At 45.0% G+C, this 18,555-nt stretch overlaps 1 protein-coding gene across 1 annotated transcript in view; it reads right to left on the bottom strand.

The window, feature by feature from the left end:
- LOC139411634 (protein unc-13 homolog C-like) overlaps window positions 1-18,555 on the bottom strand; it is a 223,348-nt gene that overhangs the window by 183,726 nt on the left and 21,067 nt on the right. Inside the window, exons 5-7 of the mRNA XM_071158229.1 lie at window positions 12,559-12,637; window positions 6,978-6,983; window positions 5,357-5,428 (exon numbers count right to left, since the gene is read on the bottom strand). Of these exons, the coding sequence (XP_071014330.1) occupies window positions 5,357-5,428; window positions 6,978-6,983; window positions 12,559-12,637 (157 nt within the window). The remainder of the gene's footprint in view (window positions 1-5,356; window positions 5,429-6,977; window positions 6,984-12,558; window positions 12,638-18,555) is intronic.

Below are 18,555 nucleotides of genomic sequence, written 5' to 3'. Positions count from 1 at the left end.
ATTAGCCTTCCTTCATCTAAACCTGTGTCTGGAATAAATGCAGGCAGTAGTAGCTAGCCATGCACTAGGCTATTTATTAGCCTATTTCGTTGATAATTGAATTGGACTAAGTAAGTAAATGAGCATTTTCATCTGTGAGGGTCGTTTACCTTTGAACAATGTGTGTGAATGAGTGAAGGAACATAACAATGTACTCTGAGCTGTGATAGCTCAGTAAAGTCTAGGCTTTACCGCCATTTAAAGCTCCTTTACGGGTTTTCCAATCAAAAGTGGGTATCAAGTGTGATAAAACAGGCATGATTACCAGTAGGACAAGATCAGCACACATCTAATACCTACCTGGGCCAAAACATCAGCACCACAGGTGACTTCCATAAAGCTGTGAACGATCTGAGAGACAAGGGTCTTCTACACCATCAAAAGGAAAATACAATTTGACATCCCAATTAGGATCTGGCAAAAAATACTTGAATCAGTTCTAGAACCCATTACCCTCTAACAATGTGAGGTCTGGGGCTCGAATACCAACCAAGAGAGCACAAACTTGGACAAAAACCAAACTGAGACTGAATGCAGAATTCTGCAAATACATCCTCTGTGTACAACGTAAAACACAAAATAATGCATGCAGAGCAGAATTAGGAAGACACCTAATTATACAAATACAGAAAAGAGCCATTATAAGCATGTCCAAACCTTCCCTGCTGTGATCAGCCGTTCTGCTGGAGAACGAAAGCAGAGGCTTGAATCCCTAGCAAGTGTTGCCAGCCACTGTACTGAAAGAATCAATGGGTGCAGTAAATTTGCCTTTTACAGTGTGAGAGAGACATAGAGAGGTGACATACTGCCCTCCCTGACACAACGACGATTTCTCCATTGAGTACTTCTCCTCCCTCTCTCCTTCTTTCTCTCTTCCTCTCCCAGCCTCCACACCTCCTTCCCTTCCCTCCCCTCACTCTAATATAAATTACTGTACTCCCTCACACACACACACACACACACACACACACACACACACACACACACACACACACACACACACACACACACACACACACACACACACACACACACACACACACACACACACACACACACACACACACACACACACACACACACACACACACACACACACACACTGGTCTCGCTGCTGATGTAAGTTGGTGCTGTTGCAGCCAGCACCACAGGGCCATAATGACAACAAGTCTTACAGCCACAGGCCGTCCAGCAATCCTCACACACCCACTCACATACACTGTGTCCTGAGAGAAATTACTGGTGTTTAATCTGAGGAGGCAGCTGCAGAGAAGTGATCTCTGTGACATCACATGGCTCGCTGCTGAGACGCATTACACACGCACAGACACACGCAGGTAGGACACACACATACACACACACACACACACACACACACACACACACACACACACACACACACACACACACACACACACACACACACACACACACACACAGAGCAGGCTGCTGAGCCCTCTAAAACTATTGCCCCAGAGGAGAGCCATTGATAAGAGCATCCCCCTCTACCCTTTTCCCATTCCTCTTATATTTTATCCAGCTGTCTGCATGACTTTTAGCTGCTTGCTAGCTGCTGTATCTCTGACAGAGAGAGAGAGAGAGAGAGAGAGAGAGAGAGAGAGAGAGAGAGAGAGAGAGAGAGAGAGAGAGAGAGAGAGAGAGAGAGAGAGAGAGAGAGAGAGAGAGAGAGAGAGAGAGAGAGAGAGAGAGAGAGAGAGAGAGAGAGAGAGAGAGAGAGAGAGAGAGAGAGAGAGACAGAGAGAGAGAGAGAGAGAGAGAGAGAGGGAGAGAGAGAGAGAGATGTTGAACGTCTACCGTATCTATCAATAATTACCAACTACGGTAGATATCAACTTGGCAAGTTCCCCAACGCCAGTGTATATAATGTCAAATCAAATCAAATCAAATGTTATTTGTCACATGTTCCGATTAAACAACAAGTGTAGACCTTACAGTGAAATGCTTACTTACACGCCTTTAACCAACAATTCAGGTTTAAGAAAAATACCCCCAAAAATAAGCAATAATGTATTTAAAGCAGTAAAATCACAATAGCGAGGCTTTATACAGGGGGTACCGGTACAGAGTCAATGTGCGGGGGCAATGTACTGTCCAGTTAGTGTGCATTTTTTATATGTAGAGAAGTCCAGTTCTGAAGATGGACACACAGACATTCATTCTCTGCCTGATATTTCTGCTCCAAAAAGCAAAGCAGAAAAAGATTAAAGAGGGAGAAAAGAGAAAGAGAGGGAGAAGAGAAAGAGAGAAGAGAAAAGAGAGAGAGAGAGAGAGAGAAAAGAGAGCAAGGCGCTAGATAAAATAGACGGAGAGAGAGAGAAGAGAGATAGAGATAAAAGAGAGGGAGAGAGGGAGGGCAAGCGAGAGAGAGGGGGAGGAAGGTAGTTGGCTAAAACATCTGTCCTGAGTGGACTAGTTTGTCAATCTCCCTGCTGCTGGATTAATGACATTAGAGGCACCCGACTGGCTCACTGTGACGCCGTCACTGCGCTCTCCTCTCTTCCCTATCCTCTTTCCTCTCCTTTCGTCCCTATCTCCTCTAATCTCTCTTCCCTCTTTCCTCTCTCCTCTCCTCCCTATCCTCTTTCCTCTCCTTGCCTCCCTATCTCCTCTAATCTCTCTTCCCTCTTTCCTCTCTCCTCTCCTCCCTATCCTCTTTCCTCTCCTTGCCTCCCTATCTCCTCTAATCTATCTTCCCTCTTTCCTCTCTCCTCTCCTCCCTATCCTCTTTCCTCTCCTTGCCTCCCTATCTCCTCTAATCTCTCTTCCCTCTTTCCTCTCTCCTCTCCTCCCTATCCTCTTTCCTCTCCTTGCCTCCCTATCTCCTCTAATCTCTCTTCCCTCTTTCCTCTCTCCTCTCCTCCCTATCCTCTTTCCTCTCCTTGCCTCCCTATCTCCTCTAATCTCTCTTCCCTCTTTCCTCTCTCCTCTTCTCCCTATCCTCTTTCCTCTCCTTGCCTCCCTATCTCCTCTAATCTCTCTTCCCTCTTTCCTCTCTCCTCTCCTCCCTATCCTCTTTCCTCTCCTTGCCTCCCTATCTCCTCTAATCTCTCTTCCCTCTTTCCTCTCTCCTCTCCTCCCTATCCTCTTTCCTCTCCTTGCCTCCCTATCTCCTCTAATCTCTCTTCCCTCTTTCCTCTCTCCTCTCCTCCCTATCCTCTTTCCTCTCCTTGCCTCCCTATCTCCTCTAATCTCTCTTCCCTCTTTCCTCTCTCCTCTCCTCCCTATCCTCTTTCCTCTCCTTGCCTCCCTATCTCCTCTAATCTCTCTTCCCTCTTTCCTCTCTCCTCTCCTCCCTATCCTCTTCCTCTCAGCAGCATGTGAGTGTTTACAGTGTAATCTGAGATACAGTTCTCTTTGGGATGTTATTTTGTCAATTTAGCAGATAAAACACCAACATCTGCTCGCCCTACTTAAAACCACAAAATACTCTGCAGCTACGCCAAGGACTACTACTCCCATATGCAGCTACACTCAGGACTACAGATCCCACAATCTGCAGCTACACTAAGGACTACAGATCCCATAATATGCAGCTACACATGGGACGACAGATTGCACATTCTGCAGCTATACTCTGATTAACCTTTACAGGATCGGTGACCCGACCTCAGAGGGTTGAGCTAACGTAGGCTAATGTGATTAGCATGAGATGGTAAGAAACAAAACAAAATCCCAGGACATAGACATATCTGATATGGGCAGAAAGCTTAAATTATTGTTAATCTAACTGGACTGTCCAATTTACAGTAGCTATGACAGTGAAATAATACCATGCTATTGTTTTAGAGTGCACAATTATGAACATGAAAATGTATTAATAAACCAATTAGGCACATTTGGGCAGTCTTGATACAACATTTTGAATAGATATGCAATAGTTCATTGGATCATACTAAAACTTTGCACATACACTGATATCTAGTGGCCATCTAGTGGCCAAAGTCTAAATTGCGCCTAGGCTAGAATAATTCATTATGGCCTTTCCCTTGCATTTCAAAGATGATAGTGCAAAAAAAAAAAAAAAAACATTTTTATCTTTGTATTATCTTTTGCCAGATGTAATGTGTTATATTTGCCTCGATTAATTTAACATTTTCACAAACTTCAAAGTGTTTCCTTTCAAATGGTATCAAGAATATGCATATCCTTGCTTCAGGTCCTGAGCTACAGGCAGTTAGATTTGAGTTTGTCATTTTATGCAAAAATTGAAGAGGTTTACACAAGGGTTTTCAAAACTCTCCTCGGGGACCCCCAGCCATTATATTTGAACAATTCTAAAACTATCACACCTGATTTAACTAGCCAACTAATTATCAAGACCTTGAATAGGTTAATCAGGTGAGCTAGTTCAGGGCTACAAAAAAAATCGTAAACATCTGAGGGTCCCTGGGTAGAGGTTTGAAAACCACTGAACTACACAACTGTAATACAGTAAACTACATGACTTTATTAACGATATAATGAACATTACTTTGACAGTGTAATAATGTTACCTACAAACATTATACGTTAACGTAATAGTTACCTACAATAATGTCAATTTCTGTGTTAGACTGTATTGTGATAGAAAGCATTACTGGTACGGCACTAGTGATATTAGGAAATGTAGCATCCCATCCAACTATCTTTATTTATTTGGTGGGAGGAGAGGATTGGAGTGAGGGAAGGAGATGAGGATTGCAATCAATTAAAGCAGAAAGCTCTGGAGGTCAGCGGAAAGGAAAACAAATTCTCCCTCCATCGATTAAGATGTCTCTCTCTCTCTCTTTCTGATTCTTGTACAGCACAGTACAGCAGTGTTCATCATTAAGCAGATTGTTTCTCAGCAGCATTACTCTCTACCTGTTCATTCCTACTGTACTGACAAGCTAATAAAGCTAATCTACTCTCTACAGTGATGAAGCAGCCTAATCTAGTCATTTAGTCTGACCATATCTATCTTCTAGCTGGACACTTCCTGGACAGTTCCAGTACAATGCCATGCAGCTCTTGTGACATTCATCTCTGAACACACACACACTTGTGGACGGACACAATGAAAGACCCACCCACCCACCCCCACACACACACACACACACACACACACACACTGACAGTTTTAACACGGCTGCAGGGGTCCATGTCTGTATGTGTCAAAGCCCCCAACCTCCAGCTCTGTGTGCCTCCTTAACCCCCCCCCCCACACACACACACACACACATGCATTAGTCCCTCACATTAGTCCCTCCCCCTCTTTACCCCTGGGGGATCTGATTGTCCAGTGATTTACATGCAGGCAGTGAGTGGGGCGACCTACCAGGTCCTCGTTGTTCAGGGTCGATCTAGTCACCAGGGCGAACGAGATGCCTGCCTTTCGAGCAGCGAGAGTCTGGGAAAGAGAGAGAGAAAGAGAGAGACAGAGAGAGGGGGAGTAGATAGAGAGAAAGAGAGAGAGAGGGGGGAGTAGAGAGAGAGAGAGAGAGAGAGGGGGGGAGTAGATAGAGAGAAAGAGAGAGAGAGAGGGGGGAGTAGAGAGAGAGAGAGAGGGGGGGAGTAGATAGAGAGAAAGAGAGAGAGAGAGGGGGAGTAGAGAGAGAGAGAGGGGGGAGTAGAGAGAGAGAGAGAGAGAGAGAGGGAGTAGATAGAGAGAAAGAGAGAGAGAGGAGGAGTAGACAGAGAGGGAGAAAGAGAGAGAGGGAGAGAGGGAGAGTAAGAGAAGGACAAGGAGAGAATAAATAGATGCAACTAAGAACCATGACACCATATTAATAATCAAACGAAGTGGTTTTCTAGCACTGCAATAGGATTGTCACTGTCCTTCAGAAGCAGGGCTATGGGGGGGTCAAATACCTTCTAATGCTGTACTTGACTATCGTATCACTGTGGTGTCTGCCATAGAAATAACTGTCTATTCCTCACTTTCAGCCGGTCTCTATAGTTGTAGAGCCAGAATCAGGATGCATTCCCAAGGATGCCATATTTCCTGTGTAATGTACAGTATTTTGACCCGAGCACTATGGGCGCTGCTCAAAGTAGTGCACTCTATAGGAAATAGGGTGCCATTTGGAGTCAGCACAGATAGATTAGCCCTGTCTCTATCTAATCAGTTCAACTTTACTGCAGCAAAGAGATCAAACTCATCTTCAACTGCTAAATGAGTTTTGTTTCTGTGCATGTCTGACATGGATTCATAACTTTATAAGATAAACAAAATGACAGAGACAGACACAGAGAGAGAGAGAGCAGGCGGGCGAGAGAGCGAGGTAGGGAGAGCGAGAGAGAGAGAGAGAGAGAGAGAGAGAGAGAGGAGAACCAGCACTCTCTCAGTTTGTCTGATCTGGGGCTTCTCTGTTTGTTGATTGGTTAATCTAGTTTGTTTAATCAGCCTGTGCACAGCCAGCCTTATCTATGCTCTCTCTGGCCTCTGGCTATCCTTTGGGGACACTGACGACACAGGAGAAAAAGACTACGGTGTCACAAACTAATCTTTGTCTTGTTCGCGGCCATAACAGCCAGACCAACTGAGAAGATAAGAGATGGAGCAACAAAATAATAGTCTTCACGTCCCGGCCCCAACCGCCACAGACCCTCACGGAGGTAGACCTGGGTTCAAATGCTATTTGAAATCTTTCAAATATTTTGACCGTTTTCTTTAGTCTTTCTGGAGAGCAAGCTGGTTGGGGAATGGGGTTAGGAATTGTTGGACTATTCTATCGGTCCATTAAACCATGCAAGCTCAGTCAAGCACAGATCAACTATTTACAAATTATAACACAGGTCTGTCTGTCCGATTCAGACATCTCAGGATGTCTACTACAAAGAACGTACCTCTAGCGAGCTTCTTGTTCATTATCAAGGCCGTAACAATAAGTGAAGACCTTTACTTACCCAGATATATTTTGTATAATGTTATTATTTTGTAAAGGGCTTTGACTTACCATAGCCTGATGGTTTCCACAGACGCAATGAAAAGAAAAAGCAAGAGATGCAATTAGAAGCTGTCTGTCTGGCAGGCAGACATGGGCATTATCTCAAATGACACCCTATTCCCCATAAAGTGCACTACTTTGACCAGACTCTATAAGGATCTGGCCTATTGTCTATATAATGCATTACTTTTGACCAGGTCCCACAGGGCTCTGGTCAAAAGTAGTGCACTCTCTAGGTAATAGGGTGCCAGGGCTGATAGAAGTGCACTATAAAGGGAAAAGGATGCCATTTTAAATGAAGCCCTGATGTCACACAGAGAATAGCCACAGCATGGTTGAACTGAGAGATTTATAGCTAAGACAATCTGTGACATGCATTACAAGTCAGCTCTATGGAACAATTCATCTCAGTCATTTAGAGTTCTACAGTCTATAGAATCAAATTCTTTACATGCATTAAACCTTACAGAATTGCACTCATGCTTGGTATTTGTAGTGTTGGTCTCGTTACATGTATAGGTCCAGGTGATTTGTTTCCTGACCACATGACCTGACCAGGAACAAAACTACAGCTAGCTATCACCGCTAGTGCCTAGAGTCTTTCCTGGTCATGTCTTGTGGTCTGGGAAGAACTCCTGGCCCCATCTCTGTAGGATGAAGCATTTGATCCTAATATTTCCGCTGTCACTTCTGCACGTTAGTTAGTCTGGTAGACACACCAACAGACGAACACCAAACAGGACAAACAGGTGCACGCAGGTACAGGTACGTTTACAGTGACGCCAGTTGGACTTTACACCACTGACTCATACACAGTACACTAACTAACTAACATGTACATTACATGGTAACATTAATATCCACTAAACAGTGTGGAGAGGAGATAGATAGATAAATAGATGGATAAAGTTACATATATTTCATTATACTAGGGCATTAGTAGGCAACCCTGGTCCTGGAGTGCCACAGGCGTTTCATGCTTTTGATTTAACCAACCTGCAAGACCAGGTGTGTAATGGTTTTAGGCCATCACTGAACTGATCAATTAGCTTAGTTGGTCAGGTGAGGTACCTAGTTGGAACAGAATCCTGCAGTACCTGTGGCACTCCAGGAACAGGGCTGCCGACCCCTGTGCTAGAGAAGAGCCTGGTGCCACATCTGCATGTGCTCTAGCCAACTCCCATGAAGTCCGTCGTCATGGCCACCATACACACAGTATACAGTATGTTATGTTGGCTAGAGCACATACAGGTCTGGACCAAATTGATATTAGAGGAATATAGGAAAATGCAGACATGGACAGCTGACAATATTGACTCAGTCTTTACCATCATCTAGCCCGGGGGAGGCCAATCCTTCTCCTGGAGAGCTACTGCAAGTGCAGGCTTTTGCTCCAACCCTGCTCAAGCTAACACACCTCATTCAGCTAATCAAAGATGCCGATGAGGCAGCTGATTAGTGGAGTCAGGTGTGTTGGAGCAGAGCAGGAGTAAAAAACAGTGGGCAAAGTTGACTGATAGGATGCCATCCTTACAACCAGTTTACCAGTTTACAGTCGATCTTGTTTTATTGAAACAATTTAAAACGATTTATTCCACTGGAAAATATGTACTTGTTGTAATATGGTTGTAATTACGTCACGCTGATTGAAATGATGTCATTACATCCAGTTTATAACCTTTCAACGAGTTCTGCCCACTGGGAAACCCAACCTAACCTCTGGGTGTAAATGTGTCTTTATAGGTAGAATAAACGTGCCGACAACATTTCCCCCTTTCCTACAAGGTCGTGCCCTGCACACATTTTCATCTGGAGGTTGGGTTGGGGAAGCCTGCATGCCCAGTAGGTCTCCAGCCAGCGGGCTGTCCGGCCCAGGTCTAGCCGTGTCTACAGCCCAGCTATGGTAAAGATCCATGGGGCATCCATGACCATGGTGTTGTGTTGGTTCAGCCATGTTTGGGGCAGCCATGGGTTCTGTAAGCAGGGGGATGTCACCTCTACATGAACCCAGAGTGTTGATGTAAGTGTAAGTGGTCAACATGCACCGCTATTCTGCTCGGGTTGCTGCAGGCATTATCAAGTAACAATACAATCTGAGTCAGGCATTACTAGTACATATTAAAACCCTGAGTTCGGATGTTACTGAGTGTGGAGATATTTATGGTTAGCGAAGAAGTCATTTTAAATATGTATTTAAATGTAAATATGTTTTGCATCCCACTGTGATTGGTGGGGATCCCTCCTGTCCCAGCCAATCAGATCGCTGTTGCTGCCCTGAAGCAATCCCACAGCCAATGGCGGACATCGACAGAGGAGAGACATGACAGGGGGGACCAATTAGAACAGTGATTACTGACTTCATCCGGGGGGTGGGGGTGGGGGGGGGGGGGGTAAAAAGTTATTCTTACAGTGTTGCTTTTACAATGATTTAAAAGCCTCAGAACAGCTAAATCAGAAGTCAATGAAGTCCTCAGATGGATATATTTTTGGGTTGAGTTGTCAACATTTCAAATAATATTACTTAATTGTCTTGTTCGTTCAACTCCTGTTAAAATGTCAAAGTTTGGGCTTGGAGGGTTTGCCTGAAATCTGACAACTCACTGAAAAATATTCCCCATAGCTGTTATGGGTCTGTGTAAGGAATGGCAAATATCAAATATCCACTCAAAAACCCAGAAACAACAACGACAACCTCATACTCACCAAGACATTGTTGGTTATTAATTTTCATGAGAAATATGGACAAATACAGCATCAACTCATGTTCTTCACTGTGTTATAAACAGCTATCAGAAACTATATACGCCTTAAATTAACATCAAGCTAATATATTATCATTTCTACCAGATGTACTTTTTCACCAGGAATGAAATTGAAATATTGTACATGAATACTAAGAGCTCAGAGTGTGTGTTTCATAATTCCCTTGATGGTTGTTATGATCTATGTTAAAGGTTATATTGTATGTATAATATCTCAATAGGGTGGTAAGAAATCGAACCTGATATGGAAGACAATATATGATGAATCATGAAAACAGACACTGAAGCACAAGAAAGACTTCACCAACAGTTGAACCCATCACTTCTACTCATACGACTACTACTGCTACTACTACAACTACTACTACTACTACTACTAGTACTACTACTACACTGCTACTACTACTGCTACTACTACTACTATACTGCTAACACTACTACACTGCTGCTACTACTACTACTACACTGCTACTACTACTATTACTACACTGATGCTACTACTACTACTACTACTACTACACTGGTACTAATAATACTAATACTACAAGTAACAATACCACTACAACAACTACTACTACACTGCTACTACTACTATTACTACTACTACTACTACTATACTGGTACTAATAATACCAATACTACTAGTACTAATACCACTACAACAAGTACTACTACACTGCTACTACTACTACTACTATTACTACTGCTACTGCTACTACTGCAACTACCACTACTACTACTAATGCTACTACTACTACTACTACTACTACTACTACTACTACTACTACTACTGCTACTACTACTACTGCTACTACTACTACACTGATACTACTACTACTACTACCACTACTACACTACTACTACACTGATACTACTACTACTACTACTACGACTACTACTACTACTACTACTACTACTCTGCTGCTACTACTAATACTACTAATACTACTACTACTACACCACTACTACTACTACTACTACTACTACTGCTACACTGCTACTACTACTACTAATGCTACTACTACTACTACTACTACTACTACTACTACTACTACTACTACTACTACTACACTGCTACTACTACTACTACTACTACACTGATACTACTACTACTACTACCACTACTACACTACTACTACACTGATACTACTACTACTACTACTACTACTACTACTACTACTACTACTACTACTCTGCTGCTACTACTAATACTACTAATACTACTACTACTACACCACTACTACTACTACTACTACTACTACTACACTGCTACTACTACTACTAATGCTACTACTACTACTACTACTACTACTACTACTACACTGGTACTAATAATACTAATACTACTAGTACTAGTACCACTACAACAACCGCTACTACACTGCTACTAATACTACTACTACTACACTACTACTACTACTACTACTACTACTACTACTACTACTACTGCTACAACTACTAATACTACTACTACTACTACTACACTACACTGCTACTACTACTACTACTACTACTACTACTACTACTATACTACTACTGCTGCTAATACAACTACTACTACTACTACTACTGCTGCTGCTACTACTAATATACTGCTACTACTGCTGCGTCTACTAGTACTACTACTACTGATACTACTACTACACTGCTACTAGTACTACTACTTCTGCTAATACAACTACCACTACTACTATTACTACTACTGCTACTAATACACTGCTACTACTGCTACTACTGCTGATACTACTACTACTCCTGCTACTACTACTACTACTACTGCTGCTGCTATTACAACTACCACCACTACTACTACTGCTACTACTACTATTACTACTACTACTACTACTACTACTACTACTGCTGCTGCTGCTGCTACTACTACTACTACTACTACTGCTACTACTACTACTACTGCTGCTGCTATTACAACTACCACCACTACTACTACTGCTACTACTACTACTACTACTACTACTACTGCTGCTGCTGCTACTACTACTGCAACAACATCTAGTACTACAACTACTATTTACTGCCTTACTACACAAGTATTACTACCTACTAACTGAACTAACAGAGAAACCATACTACCAGGGTTGGGATCCATTACATTTCAATTCATTTAATTTAGGTGATTCACTGATATTCAAAACTAGAAAAATCCTTATTGAACACAAATAGGGAGTGAATTGGAAAGGAATTGGCGCCAACCCTATCCCAGCATGGTAGACTGCACTAACACAATGTGTCCCCCAAATGGCACCCTATTCCCTTTACGATGCACTACTTTATAGTTCACTATAAAGGGAAAAGGGTGCAATTTGGGATGAAGCCATTAGTAAGACTGTAGACTACTCTACCACATAATTAATATTCCATAAATTGCAATAAAGTATGGGCCTCAGTTGTCTGGGCCTCACAATATGTTCACACAAAGCAAACCGTACAGTCCCATCAATATAATCAATAACACTGCTCTCTCTTTCTCCACTAACTAACTGTATGATGACTTACAACAGGCTAGCAGTTAGATTTCACATCCAATCCGTTCCAAATAGCACCCTACTCCTTTCCTAGTGCACAACTTTTGACCAGGATCCACAGGGGACCCGTCAAAAATAGTGCACTATGTAGGGCATAGTATGCCCTTAGGGACACACTCATACTCATACAACACAGCAGACTCCAATGGCAGGCAGGGGAACAACAACACAACCCCAGCTTGTCTGGCTGGTGCTGTCGTTTCTGTAATGTAGAAACAGTCAGACAGACCCACCAACCTGCCATAATATAACTCACACAGAACCTTGTTGAGGCAGATAACTCACCAGGTCTCGGACAATAGGTAAGGTCCTCTTGCGGCGTAAATCTGGCATGCTGTCAATGCCATAAAGAATGCAGCCAGCTCTGTTGGAAGCAGACAGGTTTAAGGCCTATTAATATCATAATAATGCCGTGTAGAGGGGGGCATTACCAGGCTAAACAGGGGAATGGTGATTTACAAGGGCTGGCTAACACACAAGTCATACCTCATGCTCCTTTCTCTCCCTATAGGTTTCCCTGCTACCCTGCCTGACCAGAGGGCCCAGGCTAGGGATATTCTGGCCAGGGATATCCATGTCGCTCTCTCTCTAGCTGTCTGTCTGTATGTCTCTCTCTCTCTCTCTCTCTCTCTCTCTCTCTCTCTCTCTCTCTCTCTCTCTCTCTCTCTCTCTCTCTCTCGTCTGTCAAATCAAATCAAATCAAATCAAATCAAATTTTATTTGTCACATACACATGGTTAGCAGATGTTAATGCGAGTGTAGCGAAATGCTTGTGCTTCTAGTTCCGACAATGCAGTAATAACCAACAAGTAATCTAACTAACAATTCCAAAACTACTGTCTTGTACACAGTGTGAGGGGATAAAGAATATGTACATAAGGATATATGAATGAGTGATGGTACAGAGCAGCATAGGCAGATACAGTAGATTGTATCGAGTACAGTATATACATATGAGATGAGTATGTAAACAAAGTGGCATAGTTAAAGTGGCTAGTGATACATGTATTACATAAGGATACAGTCGATGATATAGAGTACAGTATATACGTATGCCTATGAGATGAATAATGTAGGGTAAGTAACATTATATAAGGTAGCATTGTTTAAAGTGGCTAGTGATATATTTACATCATTTCCCATCAATTCCCATTATTAAAGTGGCTGGAGTTGAGTCAGTGTCAGTGTGTTGGCAGCAGCCACTCAATGTTAGTGGTGGCTGTTTAACAGTCTGATAGCCTTGAGATAGAAGCTGTTTTTCAGTCTCTCGGTCCCAGCTTTGATGCACCTGTACTGACCTCGCCTTCTGGATGATAGCGGGGTGAACAGGCAGTGGCTTGGGTGGTTGATGTCCTTGATGATCTTTATGGCCTTCCTGTGACATCGGGTGGTGTAGGTGTCCTGGAGGGCAGGTAGTTTGCCCCCGGTGATGCGTTGTGCAGACCTCACTACCCTCTGGAGGGCCTTACGGTTGAGGGCGGAGCAGTTGCCGTACCAGGCGGTGATACAGCCCGACAGGATGCTCTCGATTGTGCATCTGTAGAAGTTTGTGAGTGCTTTTGGTGACAAGCCAAATTTCTTCAGCCTCCTGAGGTTGAAGAGGCGCTGCTGCGCCTTCTTCACAATGCTGTCTGTGTGAGTGGACCAATTCAGTTTGTCTGTGATGTGTATGCCGAGGAACTTAAAACTTGCTACCCTCTCCACTACTGTTCCATCGATGTGGATAGGGGGGTGTTCCCTCTGCTGTTTCCTGAAGTCCACAATCATCTCCTTAGTTTTGTTGACGTTGAGTGTGAGGTTATTTTCCTGACACCACACTCCGAGGGCCCTCACCTCCTCCCTGTAGGCCGTCTCGTCGTTGTTGGTAATCAAGCCTACCACTGTTGTGTCGTCCGCAAACTTGATGATTGAGTTGGAGGCGTGCGTGGCCACGCAGTCGTGGGTGAACAGGGAGTACAGGAGAGGGCTCAGAACGCACCCTTGTGGGGCCCCAGTGTTGAGGATCAGCGGGGAGGAGATGTTGTTGCCTACCCTCACCACCTGGGGGCGGCCCGTCAGGAAGTCCAGTACCCAGTTGCACAGGGCGGGGTCGAGACCCAGGGTCTCGAGCTTGATGACGAGCTTGGAGGGTACTATGGTGTTGAATGCCGAGCTGTAGTCAATGAACAGCATTCTCACATAGGTATTCCTCTTGTCCAGATGGGTTAGGGCAGTGTGCAGTGTGGTTGAGATTGCATCGTCTGTGGACCTATTTGGGCGGTAAGCAAATTGGAGTGGGTCTAGGGTGTCAGGTAGGGTGGAGGTGATATGGTCCTTGACTAGTCTCTCAAAGCACTTCATGATGACGGAAGTGAGTGCTACGGGGCGGTAGTCGTTTAGCTCAGTTACCTTAGCTTTCTTGGGAACAGGAACAATGGTGGCCCTCTTGAAGCATGTGGGAACAGCAGACTGGTATAGGGATTGATTGAATATGTCCGTAAACACACCGGCCAGCTGGTCTGCGCATGCTCTGAGGGCGCGGCTGGGGATGCCGTCTGGGCCTGCAGCCTTGCGAGGGTTAACACGTTTAAATGTCTTACTCACCTCGGCTGCAGTGAAGGAGAGACCGCAAGTTTTCGTTGCAGGCCGTGTCAGTGGCACTGTATTGTCCTCAAAGCGGGCAAAAAAGTTATTTAGTCTGCCTGGGAGCAGGACATCCTGGTCCGTGACTGGGCTGGATTTCTTCCTGTAGTCCGTGATTGACTGTAGACCCTGCCACATGCCTCTTGTGTCTGAGCCGTTGAATTGAGATTCTACTTTGTCTCTGTACTGACGCTTAGCTTGTTTGATAGCCTTGCGGAGGGAATAGCTGCACTGTTTGTATTCGGTCATGTTACCAGACACCTTGCCCTGATTAAAAGCAGTGGTTCGCGCTTTCAGTTTCACACGAATGCTGCCATCAATCCACGGTTTCTGGTTAGGGAATGTTTTAATCGTTGCTATGGGAACGACATCTTCAACGCACGTTCTAATGAACTCGCACACCGAATCAGCGTATTCGTCAATGTTGTTGTCTGACGCAATACGAAACATCTCCCAGTCCACGTGATGGAAGCAGTCTTGGAGTGTGGAGTCAGCTTGGTCGGACCAGCGTTGGACAGACCTCAGCGTGGGAGCCTCTTGTTTTAGTTTCTGTCTGTAGGCAGGGATCAACAAAATGGAGTCGTGGTCAGCTTTTCCGAAAGGAGGGCGGGGCAGGGCCTTATATGCGTCGCGGAAGTTAGAGTAACAATGATCCAAGGTCTTTCCACCCCTGGTTGCGCAATCGATATGCTGATAAAATTTGGGGAGTCTTGTTTTCAGATTAGCCTTGTTAAAATCCCCAGCTACAATGAATGCAGCCTCCGGATAAATGGTTTCCAGTTTGCAAAGAGTCAAATAAAGTTCATCCGTCTGTCCGTCCGTCCGTCTGTCTATCTGTCTGTCTCTCTCTCTCAGTGGACTGGTAAGGTAGTGTAGCAGACAGCTTCAGCAGGTGAGAGGAGACACTTGTCAAAACTGACAGGACACTACTGTGAGCTGGCGAGAGCAGCTTTAAATAGTAATGATGTGTGTGTGTGTGTGTGTGTGTGTGTGTGTGTGTGTGTGTGTGTGTGTGTGTGTGTGTGTGTGTGTGTGTGTGTGTGTGTGTGTGTGTGTGTGTGTGTGTGTGTGTGTGTGTGCGTGTGTGTGTGTGTGTGTGTGTGTGTAATATGTTAATGTAGGAGTCACTGTTTCTGTGCTGAAACAGACTTGTTAATGTTTGTCTGTCTGTGTGCGTGTGTGCATTCATGTGTGTGGTGCAACTAACTCTCACAGTCTCACGTCAGAATTAGACGTTCATCCATGTTTCTGAGAGGCTGGGTGGAGAGAGACTGGGGGAGAGAGGCTGGGGTAGAGAGACTGGGTAGAGACACTGGGTGGAGAGACTGGAGGAGAAGGGCTGGGGAGAGAAGCTGGGTGGAAAGAGACTGGTTAGAGACACTGGGTAGAGAGACTGGAGGAGAAGGGCTGGGGAGAGAGACTGGATGAGAGAGGCTTGGGAAGAGACTGGGGAGAGAGACGATGTGAACAAAGACTGGAGCAGAGAGGCTGGCTGGAAGGAGACTGGAGGAGACCGACTGGGGGAGAGAGGTTGGGGAGATAAACTGGGGTGAGAGATTAGGGAAAGAGCCTGGGAGAGAGAGACGGTGTGGACAAAGACTGGAGCAGAGGGGCTGGCTGGAAAGAGACTGGAGGAGACCGACTGGGAGAGAGAGACTTGGTGGAGAGAGACTGGGTGTAGAGAGACTGGGAGGAAAGAGACTGGGTGGATGGTTACTGGGTGGAGAGAGGCTGGGTTTAGAGAGTCTGGATGGTGAGAGGCAGGGGAGATAGACTGGGGAGAGAGGCTGGGGTAGAGAGGTTGGGGTAGAGAGGTTGGGGTAGAGAAACTGGGGGGAGAGACTGGGGGGGAGAGACTGGGGGGAGAGAGACTTGGTGGAGAGAGACTGGGTGTAGAGAGACTGGGAAGAAAGAGACTGGGTGGATGGTTACTGGGTGGAGAGAGGCTGGGTTTAGAGAGTCTGGATGGAGAGAGGCAGGGGAGAGAGACTGGGGAGAGAGGCTGGGGTAGAGAGGTTGGGGTAGAGAGGTTTGGGTAGAGAGACTGGGGGGAGAGACTGGGGGGGAGAGCCTGGGGGGAGAGAGACTTGGTGGAGAGAGACTTGGTGGAGAGAGACTGGGTGTAGAGAGACTGGATGGAGAGAGGCAGGGCAGAGAGCCTGGGGGGAGAGGCTGGGGTAGAGAGGTTGGGGTAGAGAGGTTGGGGTAGAGAAACTGGGGGGAGAGACTGGGGGTGAGAGACTAGGGGGAGACTGGGGGGGTGAGACTGGGGGAGAGACTGGGGAAGAAAGGCTGGAGGAGAGAGGCTGGGTGTAGAGCGACTGTGGGAGAGAGGCTGGGGGAGAGAGACTGGGGGAGAGAGACTGGGGGAGAGAGACTGGGGGAGAGGCTGGGGGAAAGAAAGAGAAGCTGGGCCATGTCAGAGTCAGGACTGGGCTGTGGGAGAGAGGCTGGGTGGAGAGAAAGGGGGACTGGGGAAGACTCTAAAAAGAGCTCTTACTAGAGTGTGTTGTAGATTTTGTGACAGGCTTAACAATAGTTTTCTCCTGACAATAAATATCTAGAGCATCCGTCTTGATTTTGGGACACAGACAATGACTTCCTGGTAAGTAAATACTGTATAACTGCTATAAGTTGCTAGTGCCTCTCTAGTTAAGTATAGGCTAAGTGGAGTGAAGTTTGGACTGGCTGTCTGTGGGTGGGGATGGAAGGCCTGAGGGTTCAGGACCAAATTACAGCTCTCTCCCACAAAGCTCTGATGTGTTAATCAGCTACCCACAGAGACATTAAACAGTCTGCTTCAGCACAGAAACAATGACTCATACATCAACACACACACATAGAGAGAGAGAAACACACACACAGTCAAGCGAGCAAGCACGCAGCACAAACAAACAGACACACAGTATATCAACACACATACTATTTGTGTAGTGTGCCAGCCAATGATGGAATGAGTGAGAGAGAGAGAGAGAGAGAGAGAGAGAGAGAGAGAGAGAGAGAGAGAGAGAGAGAGAGAGAGAGAGAGAGAGAAAAAAAAAGTTGACGGGTGAATAAACTGAATGATCTGAAGAACAAATGTACAAGTTAGGGAGAAGGAATAGAATCAAAACAGTCCTACCAATCTAGAGCAGACCCAGACCCAGACCAAGGTTTGGTGTTCTGCTAAAGCAGAATTGTATTTATTTTAACAATATAGGGAGCATCCCAAGTGGCACCCTACACTCTCAGAAAAAAGGCTTTCAAAAGTGTTCTTCGGCTGTCCCGATAGGTGAACCCTTTTTGGTTCCAAGTAGAACCCTTTCCATGTAAAACCCTTTCTGTGGAAAGAGTTTTACATGGAACCCAAAAGATTTCTACCTGGAACCAAAAAGGGTTCTTCAAATAGTTCTCCTATGGGGACAGCTGAAGAAGGCTTTTAGGTTTTAGATAGCACCTTTTTATCTAAGAATGTATTCCTTATACAGTGGACTACTTTTGTCGAGGGCCCATATGGCTCTGGTCAAAAGTAGTGCATTATGGAATAGGGTGGCATTTGGGACACCCCCCTAGATGCACACCTCTCGTAGAACATTGAAGTGCTTTAATTTACAAATTCAGTTTGTTCATGGACAGAAGATTAACTGTCAAACACCGATTTGAATATAGTTGCTCTCTTGT

This window comes from Oncorhynchus clarkii, chromosome 6 (assembly GCF_045791955.1).
Source record: "Oncorhynchus clarkii lewisi isolate Uvic-CL-2024 chromosome 6, UVic_Ocla_1.0, whole genome shotgun sequence".
In the NCBI taxonomy this organism is placed as follows: Eukaryota; Metazoa; Chordata; class Actinopteri; order Salmoniformes; family Salmonidae; genus Oncorhynchus; species Oncorhynchus clarkii.
Note: the sequence above shows the minus strand (reverse complement) of the source record. Positions and strands in the feature narration are given on the sequence as shown.